At 33.0% G+C, this 19,162-nt stretch overlaps 3 protein-coding genes across 4 annotated transcripts; all 3 read left to right on the top strand.

Annotated features, from left to right (window-relative positions):
* Window positions 1–5,348: 5,348 nt before the first annotated feature.
* SCL8 (SCARECROW-like 8) lies at window positions 5,349–7,721 on the top strand. The gene has a single exon (XM_012234816.4). It carries the CDS (start codon window positions 5,529–5,531, stop codon window positions 7,425–7,427), a length of 1,899 nt encoding a protein of 632 aa, XP_012090206.1. The 5' UTR covers window positions 5,349–5,528; the 3' UTR covers window positions 7,428–7,721.
* A 3,653-nt stretch (window positions 7,722–11,374) lies between these two features.
* LOC105648433 (uncharacterized) lies at window positions 11,375–13,770 on the top strand. 2 transcript variants are annotated; one of them, XM_012234815.4, is made up of 5 exons: window positions 11,375–11,530; window positions 12,522–12,612; window positions 12,714–13,175; window positions 13,259–13,302; window positions 13,403–13,770. In XM_012234815.4, exons 2-5 carry the CDS (start codon window positions 12,555–12,557, stop codon window positions 13,568–13,570), a joined length of 732 nt encoding a protein of 243 aa, XP_012090205.1. In that variant the 5' UTR covers window positions 11,375–11,530; window positions 12,522–12,554; the 3' UTR covers window positions 13,571–13,770. The 2 variants fall into 2 exon arrangements, with proteins under 2 accessions (XP_012090205.1, XP_037494462.1); XM_037638534.2 differs by having other exon boundaries at window positions 13,391–13,770.
* A 616-nt stretch (window positions 13,771–14,386) lies between these two features.
* Window positions 14,387–19,161, top strand: OVA6 (Class II aaRS and biotin synthetases superfamily protein). Its single transcript, XM_012234813.4, has 11 exons — window positions 14,387–14,846; window positions 15,022–15,078; window positions 15,267–15,377; window positions 15,551–15,637; window positions 15,746–15,859; window positions 15,944–16,150; window positions 16,670–16,807; window positions 16,992–17,153; window positions 17,476–17,675; window positions 18,471–18,554; window positions 18,674–19,161. Exons 1-11 carry the CDS (start codon window positions 14,502–14,504, stop codon window positions 18,813–18,815), a joined length of 1,647 nt encoding a protein of 548 aa, XP_012090203.1. The 5' UTR covers window positions 14,387–14,501; the 3' UTR covers window positions 18,816–19,161.
* The last annotated feature ends 1 nt before the right edge of the window (window position 19,162 follows it).

The raw sequence follows: 19,162 nt of genomic DNA, 5'->3' as shown, positions 1-19,162 counted from the left end.
AATGTCAAATGCGCTGTTTGATCATATGTAACATTAAAGATTCAATCTCTCTTTTCAAACTTTATTACATGAATACCCTTCCTTATTACGTCTATCGCTACTCTTTAAAAAAATTATTTTTATATTTTTATATTCTAAAAGACTATGGTTGACCAACTTCTTACCTCTTCCAAGTATGAAGGGGTCAATGAAAACCATGTAAACGACAAATGATCATTGTTAAGGTTGATGTCCTAGAATCATTAGGTTTTAGATTCTAACTCTCACTCCATTAATTCTTTAATTTGTAATTACAAATTATAATTTTAACTATTTAATGGGTTTAATCCGTATTTTATATTTGTAACCTTTATATATAAATAGACTGAAAAATCAATATTTGCATTATTATATTTTTGTTTTCACTTCAATTGAAATTAAAACAAAGAAGTTATGACAGTTAGAAATAATTATTTGGTTGCAATGCTTTTAAAGTTTAATGAATAGGTAATCGGTAATGTATATGTGGAACCCATAAAAAGAGAATATTTGTCATAATAAATATAAAAAAATCAAATTATGATTGGAATTCATAATAATAAAAAGCCATAAAAATAAACAAAAGATGCTCTAAAGCAGCTTGAAAATGGCTTAATTTTTAAGCCAGAAGAAATAAGGATTCCTCTATTTCAATGGCAACCATTTAATTTGCTAAATGTTTTAGAAAAAAGAGCCAATCCAGAAAAGGCTGCTCGCTCAATAAAGAACTTGCCACCAAGACACAAAAACATTATCAGATTTTTGTTTGCAATTCAACCCACAAAAAAAAAAAAATCAATTAGCATATTTATTTTTGATAGTTCAAATTTTAAAAAATATACGTATTCTCTGAAATTTCTTAGAGATTATTTGGATTGCTATAATTTGAGTGATAAAACTTAAATTATAAATCAACGTACTGGATTCTTTTATTCGTTTTAAAAGAATCTATCTTTATTATTATTTTCCATCTCTTTAATTTTAAGGAGGCGGCGAAAAGTTTGGTTGTAATGGAGAAGGAGACTGGCTGTGAGATGGAGATATCGAGAGTTACAAGTCGATTTTGTTTTAAAGAGATAATGGATAATTTTAGGGTTTAAGACGTTAAAGTTGTCGATTAAAAGAGAATCAGACTTGGGCAACAGTGAAGTCCACGTAGGCGTCCATTTTTTCTATCACCTACTTTGCCAGCGTGGCCAAATCTATTTTTATAATTATTTTTGAAAATATGAAAATATTTGGCCACGACATTTTGCTACAACCATGTAATGTTGGAAACATGGGTCCATGGATGACCTCACTTTAAAATAAGATTCTTTACGTACACATTATTGAGATAGCACCCAATTAATGCACCTATTTTTAAACACTAAATGCATATAAAAGTTTTGCATCGCTTTCAATTTTTATTTTAATTCATTAAAATTTTTAATTTATGAATTAGTATATAATATTATAAAAAAATTTTTAATTTTAAAACTTAAATAGATCTTTTATAAAGTTTGAAATGTTAGTGTATCATAAATGTTTTTGTGAAGAAAATAAAGATATTGAGCCATTTTAAAAATTTCATTATTTTCCTATGCATCTAATTGGTAAATAATTATTAGTTTATTATTATTATTGTTATTATTATAAAAAATTGAAATTTTAATAAAATCATCTTTGATGAAATTTAAAAAATTTCAAATTAAAAGTCGTTATTAACAATAGATGCTTCTTATCTATCTATATATATATAAGTGAGAATAAGGGAAGAATAATGAGATTACCTATAATAACCTTAATGAAATTTTAGAAATTCTAAAATAATCTTATTCATAACTAATTAGAAAATGACATTTTATTATTTCATTGTATATAATTTATAATAATTCTTAAATACATATAAATAATTAAAATTTTCAAAATTTTAAGTTTTATCTTTTTTTCAATTTATTTTTTAATAAATAAATATAATAATGAGACATTTGAAAATTTTTTATTTTTTATTTTTTTCAAATTGAAGTTGTTTTAAATGAATTAGTCGATTGAGACATGGCATTGCATGCAATTGAATCAAGAGCAGAGTTTTATTATAATTGTTTCATTTTAATGGCCAGGATATTTTTTCCACAAAAAAGTCGAAGAGTTTGGTTGCGTGATGACATTTTTCACCATTGACTAATTATAAAGGCTGGCCATTATGATTTTTTTAATCACTCATCGTGTATTTTTTATTCAGTATCTCCAACAATATTTAAAGTGCTATTTTAGTTTATTCTTTTGAATTTTTGATGTTATAGTATCGTACTTTTTATATTTAATAAAAATAAAAGTATTTATTTTATTCTATCTATACTATGTATAAATATGGGAATACAGGAAATAATGAGATTTCTTATCATAGCTTTAATTTAATTTGCAATTTCTAATATATCCTTTTAGTTATAATTTTTATACATTTTAATCGGAGAAAATTGACCATTTATTATTTTGAAGATCCTTTTAGTTATATTTTTTATGCCTTTTAATTGGAGAAAAATAGATTGCATTTATCCTTTTGAATTTTTTCATTAGATTTTTTTTATATTTTAATTGAAGAAAGTATATCCGTGTGTAATCTCTATTTGATCTTGTAACACTATTATCCAATGATTTTTATAATTAATAGGTATTTTTAAAAATCAAAGCAACTAAACCAGGCTAATAGACTTCTCAATAGACCCAAACTTAACCTGAAAAAATTTAGTGAAAAAACCTGAAAGAAATATATAATAATAGATCAAAGAGCACAAATTATATCGTTCCTTCTTGAGAACAGAATAAAAAAAACTAGGTCAACATCGGAATGGAAGAGAATACAAAGCTATAAGCTTAAACCCATATCATAAAAGATTTCACAGCATCAACACCCTTTTTAGCTAAACAATCTGCAAATTGATTGCATTTTCTGCTTACATGCTATTCACTTTGACCAAAGAAGATATTAAAGAATCAAACTTATTAAAGTGAACCCATCGCCGCCAAGGTCATTTATCTATCTAAGAGACGCAACAAATGACATTTTTAGAGTCTGATTCAACAATTAAAGGTAGAGAAAACACAGCTAACCAAGCCAAGAGAAATTTTCAAAATCCCATCAATACCAGTGGGACTTGGTTTCCTCTTGCAGCCCCATCATGATAAAGTTCATGTTCTAGCTAGCACACTTTATATGATAAAACAAAAAATCTCATAAAAAAAAAAAAAATCCCTCTATTCTCAAACATTTGTCATATTTATGGATTTAACAAATACTCTCTCTGGTTCTTAATATATGCAGTTTTAGGAGCTTTTATTTCTAAATAAATGACATTTTATGATTTTAATGCTTCATATATGACCAACAATGATTGAATGATTTTCACTTAAATTATTTAAATGTTTGTAATGAAATTTTTTTAAACTTTTTTACTGGATCTTGAAATAGACATTACAATTTTTATATATTGCATAGAATAGATTATCTTATAAATCTCACATCACAGAAATACGACATTGGTGTCCAATAAGTAATTGACAAAACCTTAATTCACCAACTTGAAAACTTCCATTTTTGATGTTAGAAATTTAGATGAAGTAGATGTACAAAAATTTAGTTGAAAGCCTTAAGCCTTGTTGTTTCCATTAATTGCTCTGCAAGTAATCATTCATATGCTGTAAATTTTTCTTTTTAACAACTTTAAATATAAGGTTAGAATTATTCATTTGTATTAAACTTTTCGCGAATTTATATTTTAATTTTTTATTTTGCTGATAAAATTTACTCAGAGATACAATTTATTTCTATATTTAAATATTGAAAAATTACACTTTTTTTCTTTTCCTTTATTTTAACTTAGCATTTTCTCTATTGAAAAAAACAAATGGGGTAAAAGAGAAGAATAAGAAGAAAGAAAGAAACTTCTCCATGGCCAGAAAACAAAAAGCAGTTAGTGCAAGTTATTGCATGTCAGGATGTGCTTAATATGTATTTTGAATGGCATTTTTCATTGTCGTTATTCAGTGCTAACAAAAATCTATTGCTTTGGTTTAAGAAATGCCAAACATTAAAAGATAAAATTAATAAAATAAAAAAAAAATATAACGCAATTAATAATGTAATGGCAAAATTGCAACTAACTGCAACACAAGGGGCATTGCTTTAGTCACAGTTGGGTGGATATACCATTTGCCTTGCCTTTTAGATATGAAAACATATAAATTTTTTATGGTTGAAAAATAATATTTCAGACATAAAATGATAAATACATATACACACATTACACAGTTTTGTATTGGATGTATTATTTTACTTTTAGTAACAAAACAATAAAAGATTAGTTGGTATAAAAGGAAAAAAAAAAAAAAAGAATTTCCATCGAGTCATGAAAAGAGAAATAAGAACACATTAACTTGAATTAATGGCATTTTAGACAATTCATTTAACCACAGAGCAAAAAAAAAAAAAAAAAACTTTAATTTGAAGCAACAGAGACGAGCAGGGAGTCGCATTTTTCTCAGCAGAAAGCAAAGTCCTGAATTTGATATTTTTCTTTCATTTATTTATTTTTTGGGTGTGTCGGAGGTTAGTATTTTAATGGCTGGGGCTTGTCCAACGTAGGCAACTTTTCCAGTTTTGAATTCCAGCATCAGACGAAAAAGTCAGTGACTGACACGTGCAAGTAAACTTCCCTAGAATCAACCGGGAATTGTCCGTTAGGACGAAACAGCCACCGGAATTTCGAATCAGCGAACCAGCTCGAGCAAATTTGAAACTAACGGTGCAGTTACCAAAAGTTGTTTCAAAGCTCTCCCTTTCTCTTCCACGTGTCGGATAAGTCGTTTTCTTTTGCATTCTGGATTGCAATTTGTGTGTTATTGTCGTTAGCTTTTTAGAATAGTTCGTAACTGTCCTGTCAGGTGATCACTGCCCGCATAAAGATCATCTCATTCCCACAACTCCAATTTTATCCTCACATGACAAACGGGAGCGTGTTTTTACAATAGCAGTTTCAGGGGCCCACTCGAGGCTTGCTCACTATTTTATTGGTTTACATTAAACACGCGTTCTCTACAAGCGTGGGCAACGTTTCATAAATGAAGCAAATGAGTTGTAGCCCCGTACAAGCAAAAGGGTATGTTGTGGCTAAGTTAATCACCGTTGATATTTTAAATATTTAAATCTGCCCGTTCATTAGACCATCCAGCGGCGAAAATCTCATGCCAAATATACTGCTGCGGCAACACCTAGGTTTTTCTTTGTTTTAAAAAAATTAATAAAAATAAAATAAAGACCACAGAGAGCTAATAACTAGTTGGAATTTGTAAGCCTTCTCCTTATATTCATCAGAATCATGTCAATCAACCCCTTAAAGAGAAAGAAACTCTCTCTCTCTCATCCTTCATTTCTCCATTAAACTCTTTTATGTCTCATGCGTTTCTCTAAGCACCAACTCTTCTTCTAACTCCCTCCAAAGAGAGAGAAAGAGAGAGTGTGCAACAGAAAAATGGCATCTGGGTTTTCCGGTGGTGGCGCAGATTTCTACTCCGGCATGGCAGGTAGATCCATAACTAGCATGAATCCAAACAACCCCTCTCAACCTGGATACAGAAACCAACTCTCTCAAATTTTTCTAGACCCAACCTCACAGATCGCTCAGCACCGAGCAACCTCTACCAACTTGACGACACAAAGCTTAATCGGCAAAAGAACGCTCGCCGATTTCCAAGCACAACAACACCAACAGCAACTGCAACAGCCAAACCTAAACCCGGCACTAAATGGTCTCCTTCTTAGGTCGGTAAAGCCCAGGATGTATCAACATACCTCCCCAATTTCCACCCTTTCTCCAATAGAATTCTCCACTAACATATCTCCAGAATTACCTCCCTTGTCTCAGCGTTACGGTATGCCTCTTCTTCAACAACTCAGACCTCAGCCCATCAATCTTGGGCCCGGACACACCATTCATTCAGCCAACGTTGCCTCTCATGCTCTACCTTACATGAACACGCTCCAAAATCAAAACAGAGGTGGAGGTTCTATTGCAGGACAAGAATCTAAAAAGAAGATGATGAATCGACTGCAGGAGCTAGAGAAGCAGCTTCTAGATGATAACGAGGAAGAGGAAGGCGATGCGGTTTCGGTGATTACTAACTCTAACAGCGAGTGGTCTGAAACAATACAGAATCTCATCACTTCTTCAAGTCCCAACCCTATTTCCCCATCACCTACTTCGTCATCTTCTTCTTCATCAACATCGGTGACCACTCCTGTCCCCAATTGTTCAAAACAATCGCTATTGGACGCTGCTTCCGCCATTTACGAAGGCAAAATCGACGTTGCCGGTGAGATCCTGACGCGGGTCTCTCAGGTCTCAAACCCGAGAGGAAATTCTGAACATAGATTGATGGAGTACATGTCGATGGCGCTCAAATCGCGGGTTAATTCAGTGGATGCTCCACCGCCAGTGGCTGAGCTATACAGCAAGGAACATCTCGCTTCGACTCAGTTGCTTTACGAACTCTCTCCTTGTTTCAAACTTGGGTTTATGGCTGCTAATCTCGCAATTCTTGAGGTCGCAGTCGACCAACCTAACAGCGGCAACGGGTTTCATGTTATTGATTTCGATATAGGCCAGGGATGCCAGTACATGAATCTGTTGCACGCGCTATCTGAGCGTCTGAATGGGAAGCCCGCCACTGTCAAGATCACGGCTATTGCTGATAATGGAGGGGAAGAGAAAGAGAGGTTGAAGGCGGTTGGTAGTACGCTGAGTCAACTCGCCGAACAGTTTGGGGTGTCTTTACGTTTTAACGTTGTGAGTTGTAAACTCGGTGAGCTGAGTCGCGAGTCATTAGGTTGCGAGCCCGAAGAGCCTTTGGCTGTTAATTTTGGATTCAATTTGTATCGAATGCCTGATGAGAGCGTCTCTACCGAAAATCCCCGAGACGAACTTCTGCGGCGCGTCAAGGGATTGGGGCCGCGCGTGGTAACCCTGGTAGAGCAAGAAATGAATACAAATACGGCGCCGTTCATGGCGCGCGTAAATGAAGCGTGCTCGTACTACGGGGCACTGTTTGACTCAATCGAGTCCACAGTACAGAGGGATAACTCAGAGCGAGTGAAGGTGGAAGAAGGACTGGGTCGGAAACTCGCCAACTCGGTTGCTTGCGAAGGTAGGGACCGCGTGGAAAGATGCGAGGTGTTTGGGAAATGGCGGGCCCGGATGGGAATGGCTGGGTTCGAGTTGAAGCCAATGAGTCAAAGTGTGGCCGAGTCGATGAAAGCGAGACTGAATTCAGGAACCCGGGTGAACCCGGGTTTTACTGTTAAAGAAGAGAATGGTGGGGTTTGTTTCGGTTGGATGGGAAAAACACTCACAGTCGCATCCGCTTGGCGTTAACTTTACTCTCTCTCACTTTCTTTCTCTAATATTATTAATTGTTATACTAGTATTTTTACCTTTTCCTGAGAAAATGGAAAGGCAAAGGAAGGAAAAAAAAAAAAAAAAAAAGGAAATAATAAAATTGAGTGATTTGAATTAAGAGGAAAAATGGAAAATTCTTTGCGGTGCATTTATTATTTTAATTTTGGTGTAGTTTGTGAGGTGTTTGGTATATGGTAAGTAGCTGACTTGTGATGTGGAAATGGTAATGGGTTTACGCTAATAATAAATTAATATTAACGAACTTTCAAATATTATTATTTTAATTTTTAATTTTGGATTTATTAGGACCACTCTCTTTGTATTGTAAAATTGTAATTTGACATTCACATTCACATGCTTATGTTACAAGATTTTGTTTTCTTTTTGTGCAAGCGATTATGCGTTTGTTACGCACCCAAAACGAGTAAATTGCTACTATATGTTTCATTAGTTGTCTGTTCAGTGTACCTCCATTTCTTTTTTTTTTTCCTATGACTACGTTGTGGGTCTTATGTGTGAATATAAAGAAATCGGAAATTCAATAAAGCAAAATGCATGTTTTTTGTAAATAAAATCAAAGGATTCATTTCTCTTGGCCATTCTTGAGGAGGATGTCTGCGATATTTAAGTTGTTTTTCTCATGTTTTTTATTGTATTTTTTTTTTATGCGGGCGGTGATCTCTCTAGTCATATTCATTTTTGTGAAGTGTTGGCCAGCCAAAAAATGCGGTAGGCTAGCATTTTAATGTTTGTTTATACTCTGAAATGGGTTTCTAATTGTGAAAAAGAATAAAGATTTTTCAATACTAACAATTAGAGCATCCATATCGTGATGGAAATCTGTTTCTTTCTCCACAAATTCCATACTGTGATGATATGTAGGAGTTACTGAGGACAAGAGGATTTGTTGACATTTTGGAATTTTAATTTTTCCAACTTATAATGATTATGGTAATGTTTTTATATCTTAGGACATTAATCTAAAATTGCCAATCTAACCATCTTAATTTTCATAAATAAATTCGAGAAAAAAAATTATATATATTATTTTACCAATTAAAAAATCATTTAGGAAGAATAAAATCACTTATAATAAAAATATTATTATAGTTGACTTTTCCTTTGGTAAAAGTGTGAAGGAAAAGTCAATATAAAAAATGACTCCAAATAATACAACCAAAGCATCTGAATAATATTTTTTTTTCTTTTTTCTTTTTTCATACTTGTCTTTATTCTTAAACTCGAAACCCTTTCTAACTCTTGTATATTTCCAACTTTTGACTTTATCTATAAAATTTAAAAATACAGGTTCCATTTGATAATAAACTAGCATTTAAATAAATAAATATTTGAAATACTATTCACTCCGATGTTTTTAGATAGATTACGCATTCATTTATATTTCTGTTTCGTATTCAAGCTCCTAGCTACCAAATGGAACCTAAAATTAATAATTTAGGAGGAAAGGGATGGATTAGGAATGAATAGCATTGAAGAAGTTTTTACAAACCCTAAAAAAAAGGTATGAGGAGAATGTGAATTGAACGTGTCATCTACCAGTATTAGTACCCTTCATCTGCAAAAATTGCAGTCCCCAATCTGTCAAGTTTCAATTTTCATTTTCTGTTTTGCCACTTATAACTACTCTCAACTCTCAAGATTAGCTATGGAGAAAAATTATTTGCAGAGAGAGGGTAAAGAATCATAAATGCTTAATAATTTGGGAAGGTTTCACAATCATGGCAGATGGTAAATAGTTATTGCATGTATGACCTAAATATGGCAAATGAAATTCATATATACGTATCCTAATATTCAATTTCATTTGCTAACATTTTGTTAGAAGGCAATTAAATGATTTTGAAAGCAGATCTAGCAATTATGTCTAGTGAACGTAGCTAACCATGCGTGCAATCTTTCTTTATCACTCCTTTGAGATATCAATCTTTAAATAATTTCTAACTCAAAAAAAATCAAAACTTTATTGTAAATTATAACATTCTCCACGTAGAAGCATGTCTCCAGTGTTAACAACGTTAATCGTAAAATAATTAGGGTATTGGGGGTAGAAATAATCTTTTAAAAATTGAACTGAACCGATTAATCTGTAAACAGATGATTGATTCGGTTTGATTCAATTTAAAATAAAACAATCGAAGGAAAAAATTCAATAGGAAGAAGAAGAAGAAGAAGAGGGAAGCACTGAGAAGTAAAAAGCAATAATGTGGAGAGATTGTTGGATTTGACGGGCTGAATAGATGATCACGATTCACAACCATGTCACCCAAAAGCAGGATCTAAAAACCTGGTAACAAGATAAAAAGGTCACTTACACTCAGGTAAAGTCAAATCCTTTTTTGTCTCTTAATATTTATTTCTTCTTATAAAACTTTACGCTACTTTATTTTTTCTGCTGCGCCTAATCTTTTTTTTTTTTTTTATCATCTTCCCAAATTCACGAAAACAACATTAACGTTAGTGGCTTGACATCATATCCTTGTATTGCTAATATCATTAAAAATTCTACTTATATGTATATTTACCTATTAATTATGCATTATTTCTATTATAATTATATGGGTGAAAATTGACACCAAATTGTTTCCATTTAATAATATTTTCATTTTAGGATAATTTTTTTATGGTCGAGAAAAAAATAAAATAGCCAAAAATGATTTTTTTTTTAATTCACTAGAGGTATTGTAGCGCAGGAGAACTTAAAATAGCATAACTCATAAAATTGGTGAAAAGTGAAAGCTCTTATACAAAATAGTATATTATATAACTCACTTTATTTGTTTCAGTGGAAATGATTTGGGTCTTTAAATAAAAAATTGAGTGTTTGATTTCTGTAATTTGAGAAAATTCATAGCTGGAGCACTTCCATCTGATGGACCTAGTGGCGCGACGCGAGCAGGATTATCAATAAACTAGGCACACCTGTGATATAATTAAATAAAAAAGAGAGGATTTTCAAAAAAAAAAAAAAAAACCGAGTTGAAAAGTTAATAGTTATTATTAATTACATAATATTGCAATCAAAAGTTGCTAAGCTGAATCAGTAGTTGACAACTTGTTGTTTTTGTCTTTGAAGAGGAAAGGTTGAAAGTTTCAAACACTTTATAACTTTAGTAACTATTACAACAATTTTATTTTTTTTTATGTTGGTTTCTCATCGAATTGGAGTGCGTCTCAATTTGGACAAGTTGACAATATGGGATTTGTCCTTTTGAAACATTTTCATTGCTTTTAAAAATAAAAAATAAAATAAAATAAAAATATCAGCAAGGTGGTGGTGCCTAATTCATAACTCTATTGAATATAGTTTTAAAAATATAATATATATTTTTTTTATTATATCATAAAAATCTAACATTCTTTCGTATTTGAATATTATTATATGAAAAGGAGGACAAAAAGAAGACAATTCATTTTTGTCTTGATTTGTGAGAAATATTTATTTCCATAAATAACAATATTCCATTCTAGAACTCTATTGCAATTATCCCACTTTTATAATATTAATTAAAATTTCACATTTCAGTCACTTGCGTTCTCTAAACATGGGTTATATTTGGAAGAAAGAAAATTAATCAAATCTTGAAAACTTCATCACCAGCTTTCCCTTTTGGTGACTTTGAAAATTTTTTGGTGTTGCATTCATACATTAAACTAACTTTGATTTTTTTTTTTATGATTTATTAATTTCTTTAACCTTAACCTTAACAATTAACTTTGTAACTGCCTTCAATTGTTAAGCCCATCATTTATCACGGCCCATTGGCCTACCAATCAATCAAACTAACTCTGCACGGTCGTTGCGCGTATTTTTATCCAGAAACGGCTCCTTAATTTTTTGGTAATTATCTGCTTAATGCGAAGGGTATAATTGTAAAAGGAACGAAAGTTACCGTTAGAACGCCTTTACTCTGTATATGTAGCGGGACGCCCAATTGAAACACCCATTTCGAAAAACTGAACAATAGTGAGATATTTTTGAGAGAAAAGCGGAGAACTTTTGTAAGCATCAGCAAACTCACTCAAGAAACAAGAAGATCAATCACAATCAGAACCAATATGTGAGTTTTCTATTCAATTTACCCTTCGCAAGTTTTTCGTTCCTTATTTTCTTTCTCCCTTTTGGTTGTTCTAGGGTTTGAAATTATCGTTTTTGAAAGCAAATAGAAAACACAAATGTTAATTTTTGATCTATCTGGTTTCCAAGGAAAAGAATTTTTGAATCTCATAATCTCTTGTTTAGAAGGCCCTAGAAAACATCGTAATTTTGTAGGATTTGCAGATTGTATGGTTTGCTTAAGTTTAGATTTTTGAAGTAATGGTTCGAGTTTGATCCGGCTGTTTTTGTTCTCTATTTCTTGATGACTTGACAATGGTACAACAGATCAACGATTGTTTGGTATAGCCGTTTAGGCTGTTTTGTATCAGATTTAGATCGATTAGTAAGTATATGGTTCACCCTGGAGTGAATCGACTACTAAAGTTCTGTTTGGTACCGGGAAATTATATACCTTAGGACCCTAGTTGTTGCTGCAGTTATTGTTAGTTTATTTCTTAATTACTGTTTAAAGCACTCATTAATTTCATTATTAGCTTTCCTGTTTTACCATTTGTGCATATCTGAGGAAGTTTATTGATGGTCGGAAAAAGCTTTTATTTTTCTTTTATTTGAATTGCTTTGTAGCAATCATGTTACTTTGTCTGATAAAGCGTGTGGCAAATCGAGGAGTGTATGGTAGTGGTATTTAATGTATCTTCGGAATTTTTGATAAAATTAGTATTATTCCGTCGCTTATTTCACAGGCCATGCTTACTTGAAACATTGTATTGTAATAGGAATTTAGTAGGTCATATTAAGTGTTGCTTCCTGTTGGTATGCGTGTTCCCTCATATACATTTGTTTCAGTTTGAAACTCTGTTAATCGTTTTCTTACTCAAACTTGTATGTGTTAGGTTCTTTGATACGTTTTGAAACTCCATAAAATGGGTTACCTTGTGTTGTTCCTCATTTTATAATTTGACCTTTATTTGTCAAATCTCTATGTTTTGCAGAGCATTGATTTGAACCTATTTGGAAATTCAGTGATGGCATCACGAGCTGGAGGTGTGGTTCAAGATCAGAATTTAAACATCCACTATAATGGTACAGCTCTATCAACTCTGTTTTAGCTTAATATGAAGTTACTAAATTCAGCCTTCAATTTTTTTACGGTGTTGTGGTCTAACTTTCAATATGTGCTGCAGAAACTTCTGTTGGCTGGAAGACTAATGTCTCTAAGGCACCAATAAAAGGAGTTCTTGGTGGAAGGACGCCACTTGGTGATTTGTCAAATTCAGTGAAGCATTCTCTGAATCAGGGATCAAAGAAGCAGGGTTCTGGCCTTTTCTCCTTCACTGAGAAAGGTAGTGCCACCTCTCAGAATACACTTGATGCAAGCAAGAAGAAAAGTACCTCTAAAGCCTTGGGCAAAGTGCAGACCAGAAGTAGGAAAGCACTTTCTGACATTTCAAATTCAGGGAAGCCAAACCTGAACGAGGGATCAAAGAAGAACTACAAAGGAAAGCTAAGTGTTGTGGCGGAGGAGCCAATTGATGCCAAGGCAATTGCAGAGGAACGATTTCTGCACAATCATGAAGAATGTATTAAAGCTCAGACCAGAGCTATGGACTTGGATCAATTTTTACAGATAATTGGACTTGACAATGGTAACCGATATATAAAATTTGAGTAAAAATCATTCTGTAAATTTTTTCACTCATAAGATTCACATGTTTGTTTTGTTGTCTAGTTATTTCCAAACAGCAGGAAAATCCTATGTCGATTAAAGTGAAGGTCTGTCTGATTTTTCCCTCTAATCATTTTGGGTCCTCCTTTCTTGTTTTGAGGATAAATTTCATGGATTGTCTGAGCAAATGTTTAGTTTCTGTTTCAGGCCCAGAGTCCACCGAGGCACTTGGAACTGGAAGAGATGACTGAAGAGCTGATTGAAGATCAATCTTGGAAACACAAGCTTGATTCTCCACCTCCTTGCAGAACTCCAAAATTACCAAGGCATTATATGGACTATGACTTTGTTTTCGAGTTGTTAGAATCACCGTAGTTGAGAAAGCATTGATTGCCTTCTTTATCAATGCTTGTTTGGAATGGTAGTAATTTTGCAGAAGTTGTGTGAATATTGCAGTGGCAATGTGATGACAATTCTTTGGGAAGTTATTTGGAATTGAGCAATCTAATGCTCTTGTCTTTTTTAAACATCTTAATCCTTTTGTTATTCTATAAGGAATGGTTATTCTGTCGCCATCCCACACTGTATTGTCTTTTTGATATGCCTATGTTGATTGTTTGAAGTGCTCTTAGTTACTTGGAGAAGGTTTCCCCTAGAGGAACCTTTATTCCAGTCATGTTATTTGCTAAAAGGCAAAAAGAAATCTCCATATAAAATCTATGCGTCTATTTATTTATTTTATAGAAAATAGTTTTGTTTTTTTCAGTTTTCTAAGAAAAATATGAAAAATAGAAAGAGAAAATGAAAAAATGTTCATTTATTATTATCAAAAAAGAATTACTTTAGTTCAAAAAATTTTAAAAATTATTCATAATTATTGTAATTAAAAATATTCTGTAAAGGTAAAATGTAAATTATTTCAAAATTTTACATATTATAATTGTAATTGTAAAAGAGTTTTTTTTCAACCAAAAAATACTTGGAAAACAAAATTTCTATTATTAAGGAAAATTAAGAAAAAAAAAACGTTAATATTTTTTCAAAATCTGAATTTATTTTAAAAACTGCAAAATTAGTTTTCAAATTTTTAAATAAACAAGAAAAACTTCCTATTTCTTCGTTTTTTTTTTTTGGAAAAATTGTAATCGACTCTAGTTTTCTCCAAATAAATAGGTCCTATATTAATCTAAGACGGCCCAAACTGAACGACCATCACACTCAAGTAAGAGCATCCTCATCCTCTTTGCTAAACAAAACCACTATACTGCACCTGTAAAACCTCAAAGTACAACGTATAGAAGGTGAAATGGTGGTGTCTCTTAGACTACCTTCTCTCACTTCCCTCTTTTTCCATACTCCATCAATTCGCCGGTCGTCGGCGTTTTGTAGGCGGCGCCACTATTGCCGTTCGCCGCCTCTAACATCGTCCTTCTCTGCTCAGAGTGCGGCTTCGAGCCCTCCGGAGACCGAGGAACGAGTTGATAACCTGAAGAATCGAGTCAACCAGGACCGAGTCATTACTCCCCGATCTCAAGACTTCAATGCTTGGTATCTCGATGTTATTGCCAACGCCGAGCTTGCTGATTATGGTCCTGTTCGTGGTACTATGGTAATTCGTCCTTATGGATATGCTATCTGGGAGGCAATCCAGGTACTAATTTTTATTCAGACACTGATTTATTGAGTTTTGGTATTGCCTGGTTGCTTTTGAAAGCTGAAATTGCAAAAGAAAGTGCGTTTCAATGCTCAGTTTTTAGTGCTTTTTTAACTGAGTTTTATTTTATTTTATTTTATTTTATTTAATAATTATTAATTTTAAATCTCAGGATTATTTAAATGTTAAGTTCAAGGAGACTGGTCACAGCAACATGTACTTTCCTCAGGTGTGTTTCTGTTGCCTCCGTTTGGTGGCTGAGAAAGCTTAAGAAAGGAAATGGAAACTAAAAGCTTTCACTGTTTTTACATCAATGATATGATGCAATTGCCTGTTTAGGATTATTGCATCAATTATTTTCTTATGGATAGATGCAAAACAGTTTTTGTAATATTTGCATCTGAATTATGGCTGCAGTTTATACCTTACTCGTTTATAGAGAAAGAAGCTAGTCATGTTGAGGGCTTTAGTCCTGAATTGGCTTTGGTAACTATTGGTGGAGGAAAGGAGCTTGAAGAAAAACTTGTGGTAAGTTAATTCTGAAGCAAAAATTACCATTTGCATTTGCCTTTTCTTTATGCAATTCAATCTCTTTTGTCTACAATTAAAAGTCTATAGTTAATGAGGATGATGGTTCAAGCTCATGATAAAACATGACCCGAGTTTTGGCTTTGATTGTTGCACTTCTGAGGTTGTGGCAGGTTCGACCTACTAGTGAAACTATAGTGAATCACATGTTTACTCAGTGGATTCATAGTTACCGCGATCTTCCTCTCATGATCAACCAGGTGATAATTTTGGCACAAAAGTTGTAAATAGTATCCAATTATATAGACTATCAACTGCATTTGTATCCCTATTTTTCCTCTTTCATCTAATCCTCTTTCCCATTTCAGTGGGCAAATGTCACAAGATGGGAGATGCGCACAAAACCATTTGTGAGGACTCTTGAGTTTCTCTGGCAAGAGGGTCATACAGCTCATGCTACTCCTGAGGAAGCGGAAAAAGAGGTTTCATCTTATTGATCTCTGGAATGCTTGTAATTATAGTAGCAAAGTAATATAATTTAATGGATTGATGATCCTGTGCTGCAGGCTTTACAGATGATTGAAGTCTATACAAAATTTGCTTATGAGCAAGCTGCAATACCTGTTGTTGCAGGTCGAAAGTCAAGGTTGGAAACCTTTGCTGGCGCTGTTAGGACATATACAATAGAGGCTATGATGGGTGATCGTAAGGCATTACAGGCTGGAACCAGCCACAACCTTGGCCAAAATTTTTCTCGGGCTTTTGGAACTCAGGTAAGTGCTCATAATCTATTCTGTTAGTTGATTTTCAGGCATTTGTCACAGTTGCTGAACTCCAAGATACCGATCCTACAACACTTAGATGACTCCTGTATTTTTCTATTCTCAAAAGATGATAAGAACATCAGCAAAGTATAAAACCATCTATTTTGAAACCAACTAAGCAAACCGTATGTTGTTTCTGCATTTGTTTTGCTGCTTTGGAATGTTCCTTAAAGAACCATACGGAAAGCTCAATAGAAATGGGTCACAATTTTAATATTAGATTCACACCAATGTATCTTCTGTTCTTTTTGTTTCCTATGTGTATTTACTGTGCATGAGTGTGCAACATTTTTATGCTTTTAGCTTGGTATTGTTACTATCCTGCTTTATCTTTGCTTGTGTGTGTTTTGGGTAATTGAGTACATTAAAGTATTGTCCACGACAGGGCTTGTCCGGACAACTCTGTTATACATACTGTTTTCAATGTTTTGGGAAGTGAACTAATATCTGATTCACATTGTTATACAGTTCACTGACGAAAGTGGACAAAGGCAGCATGTCTGGCAGACATCATGGGCCATCAGTACCCGCTTTGTTGGTGGTATTATCATGACACATGGAGATGATGCAGGCTTAATGCTTCCCCCCAAAGTAGCACCAATACAGGTACTTTTTGGAGTCATATTATTGATTTCAAAAAGTCAATATGTGCTCTGCTCTGTTTTTCTCAGTGATTCGACAGGAAACAATCTATGTTTTGTTGGTTCAAACAATCGTGTTTTCCATATGTCTGGGTGCTTAGTTATATGAGCATTTCATTTTCCTTGATATTTGCATTGCATTCTCCTAGGTTGTGATTGTGCCAATTTGGAAGAAGGATAATGAGAAAGCTGGAGTTCTCAGTGCAGCATCATCTGTGAAAGAAGTTCTGCAATCTGCTGGTCTCAAAGTTAAACTTGATGATTCAGATCAGAGAACCCCAGGATGGAAGTTCAATTTCTGGGAGATGAAGGTTAGTTCTCATTCATAAGTTCTGAGCACAAATTGAAATGAAAAGCTGTTGGTCATGAACTTTATACCCTACAACTTGATTTCGATACCTGTGAAAGGTAACCAAATAGGTCTAATCAATGTAGCACCTTAAACCCAACCCCTCAAAAGCTCAGTTATTGGCTTCTTCCTCTGAAACAAACAATTTTAGGTACATTTGCTGTATTATTTTGTTTTGCACATTATGCTTATCTTTTATTTGCTCATGGAAAGACATTAATTTGTTTTTCTTCAAAATATAAAATCAATTTTCAAATGCATGAAATGATACCTTGATTTCATAGGGAGTACCTTTGAGGATTGAAATTGGTCCTCGAGATGTATCAAGTGGAAGCGTGGTCATATCTAGGAGAGATATTCCTGGTAAGCAAGGAAAAGTTTTTGGAATATCTATGGAGCCTTCAATTTTAGAAGGTTATGTCAAGGACAAGTTGGATGAGATCCAGTCATCCCTTTTGGAAAGAGCAACATCATATCGGGACAGGTGCGTTCTCTTTCTGTAGTATTTATTTCACAGTGGAAGCTTAGTGCTTATGATTTGTTAGTTATAAGGTGTTTCCTTCAAATGGATTCAGCGTCTACAACTGTGCTTCCTTGAAATGATTCAGATGCAGAACTAGATTTATAGTTTTAGGGTGAATTACTAATTTAATCCCAATAATTTAGTCGAATACAAAAGTTAGAATTTCTATTTAAAATAATCAATTAAATAGCCCCTCTATTTCGTTGACATTTAACATGTTGTTACTTTTTCCATTAAATTGTGGTAAAATAACAATTTTACCTTCTTTAATAAAATTTCGGATTTTCGTTTGCATACCACTGCTGAATCAAACCTTGAGTTTTTACTTTTATCCAAAAATCACCAACCTTAATTCATAAATAAAAACTCATTAAAAATAATAAGCCGTTTATATGTTTAGATTAAATTATTAGAGAAAATTTGATAATAAATATTTTTTTTCCTCAAGGGTAAAATTAGAATAAAAGTGTTTTATTTGGTTTTCTTGGTCGACTAACCCAAAAATAAGCGAAATTTTAACAGAAGGACGATGTAGTTGAATGGCTTCATGGTTACAACACGTTCTCGTTGTTTATAGCACTGCCTATTGGAAGCTTCATGGGAATTATTATATCCATATCATAGCATTTTATGCTAGTATATCATTATAATCATAATGTATTAAATGTCGCTTTTATTTTTATTATTTTTTAAATTTGTAGTTTATTCTCTTCCTTTTCAAATCCTTTTTAATGTTATTCTGACATTCTTATGCAGTAATATTGTGGATGTTAGCTCGTATGATGAACTCAAAGAAGCAATATCCCTTGGCAAATGGGCAAGGGGTCCTTGGTCAGCCAGGTAGTTTATTTTCCTCTATCATTATGTCTACTTATGAAAAATATGTTTTAAGTATCAATATATCAAGCTAAGTAGACAAAACTGCATTTCTTAGTATATGCTGTAATTATTGGCTGCAGTGATGCTGATGAATTAAAGGTGAAAGAAGAAACAGGAGCAACAATTCGATGTTTTCCCTTTGAACAGCCTCAAGGGACTAAAACATGTTTGATGACTGGCGAGCCAGCAGAAGAAGTTGCGATTTTTGCTAAATCTTATTAATTATTAAGGTGTTCACCCTCCCTCTTCAAACAATCAAGCTTGTTCAAGGGAGCATTCTAATCAGGGAAAATTTCGTCAGGATTTTCTTTTTATTTATAAGTTGCATCAGATTGGCAAAGCAAGGGAACTAATCAATTACTGTGAATTGTTGAAGATTAGACATTATATTGTGATTCTTTTACCTATATATGCAAGAGATGTGAATTATTGAATATTTTCAATTGGCTCTTTGAGCTATGTCTATTCTAGGTAACAAAAGAAAATATATATAGAATACATGTAAAGGAATTCCAAGATTAGTTTGGTTGGTAATCTGTCCTTATCTTTTAAGGATTAATTTGCATTAT

Source organism: Jatropha curcas, chromosome 10 (genome assembly GCF_041381405.1).
Source record: "Jatropha curcas cultivar XTBG-Jc1 chromosome 10, XTBG_Jcur_1.0, whole genome shotgun sequence".
NCBI lineage: Eukaryota > Viridiplantae > Streptophyta > Magnoliopsida > Malpighiales > Euphorbiaceae > Jatropha > Jatropha curcas.
Note: the sequence above shows the minus strand (reverse complement) of the source record. Positions and strands in the feature narration are given on the sequence as shown.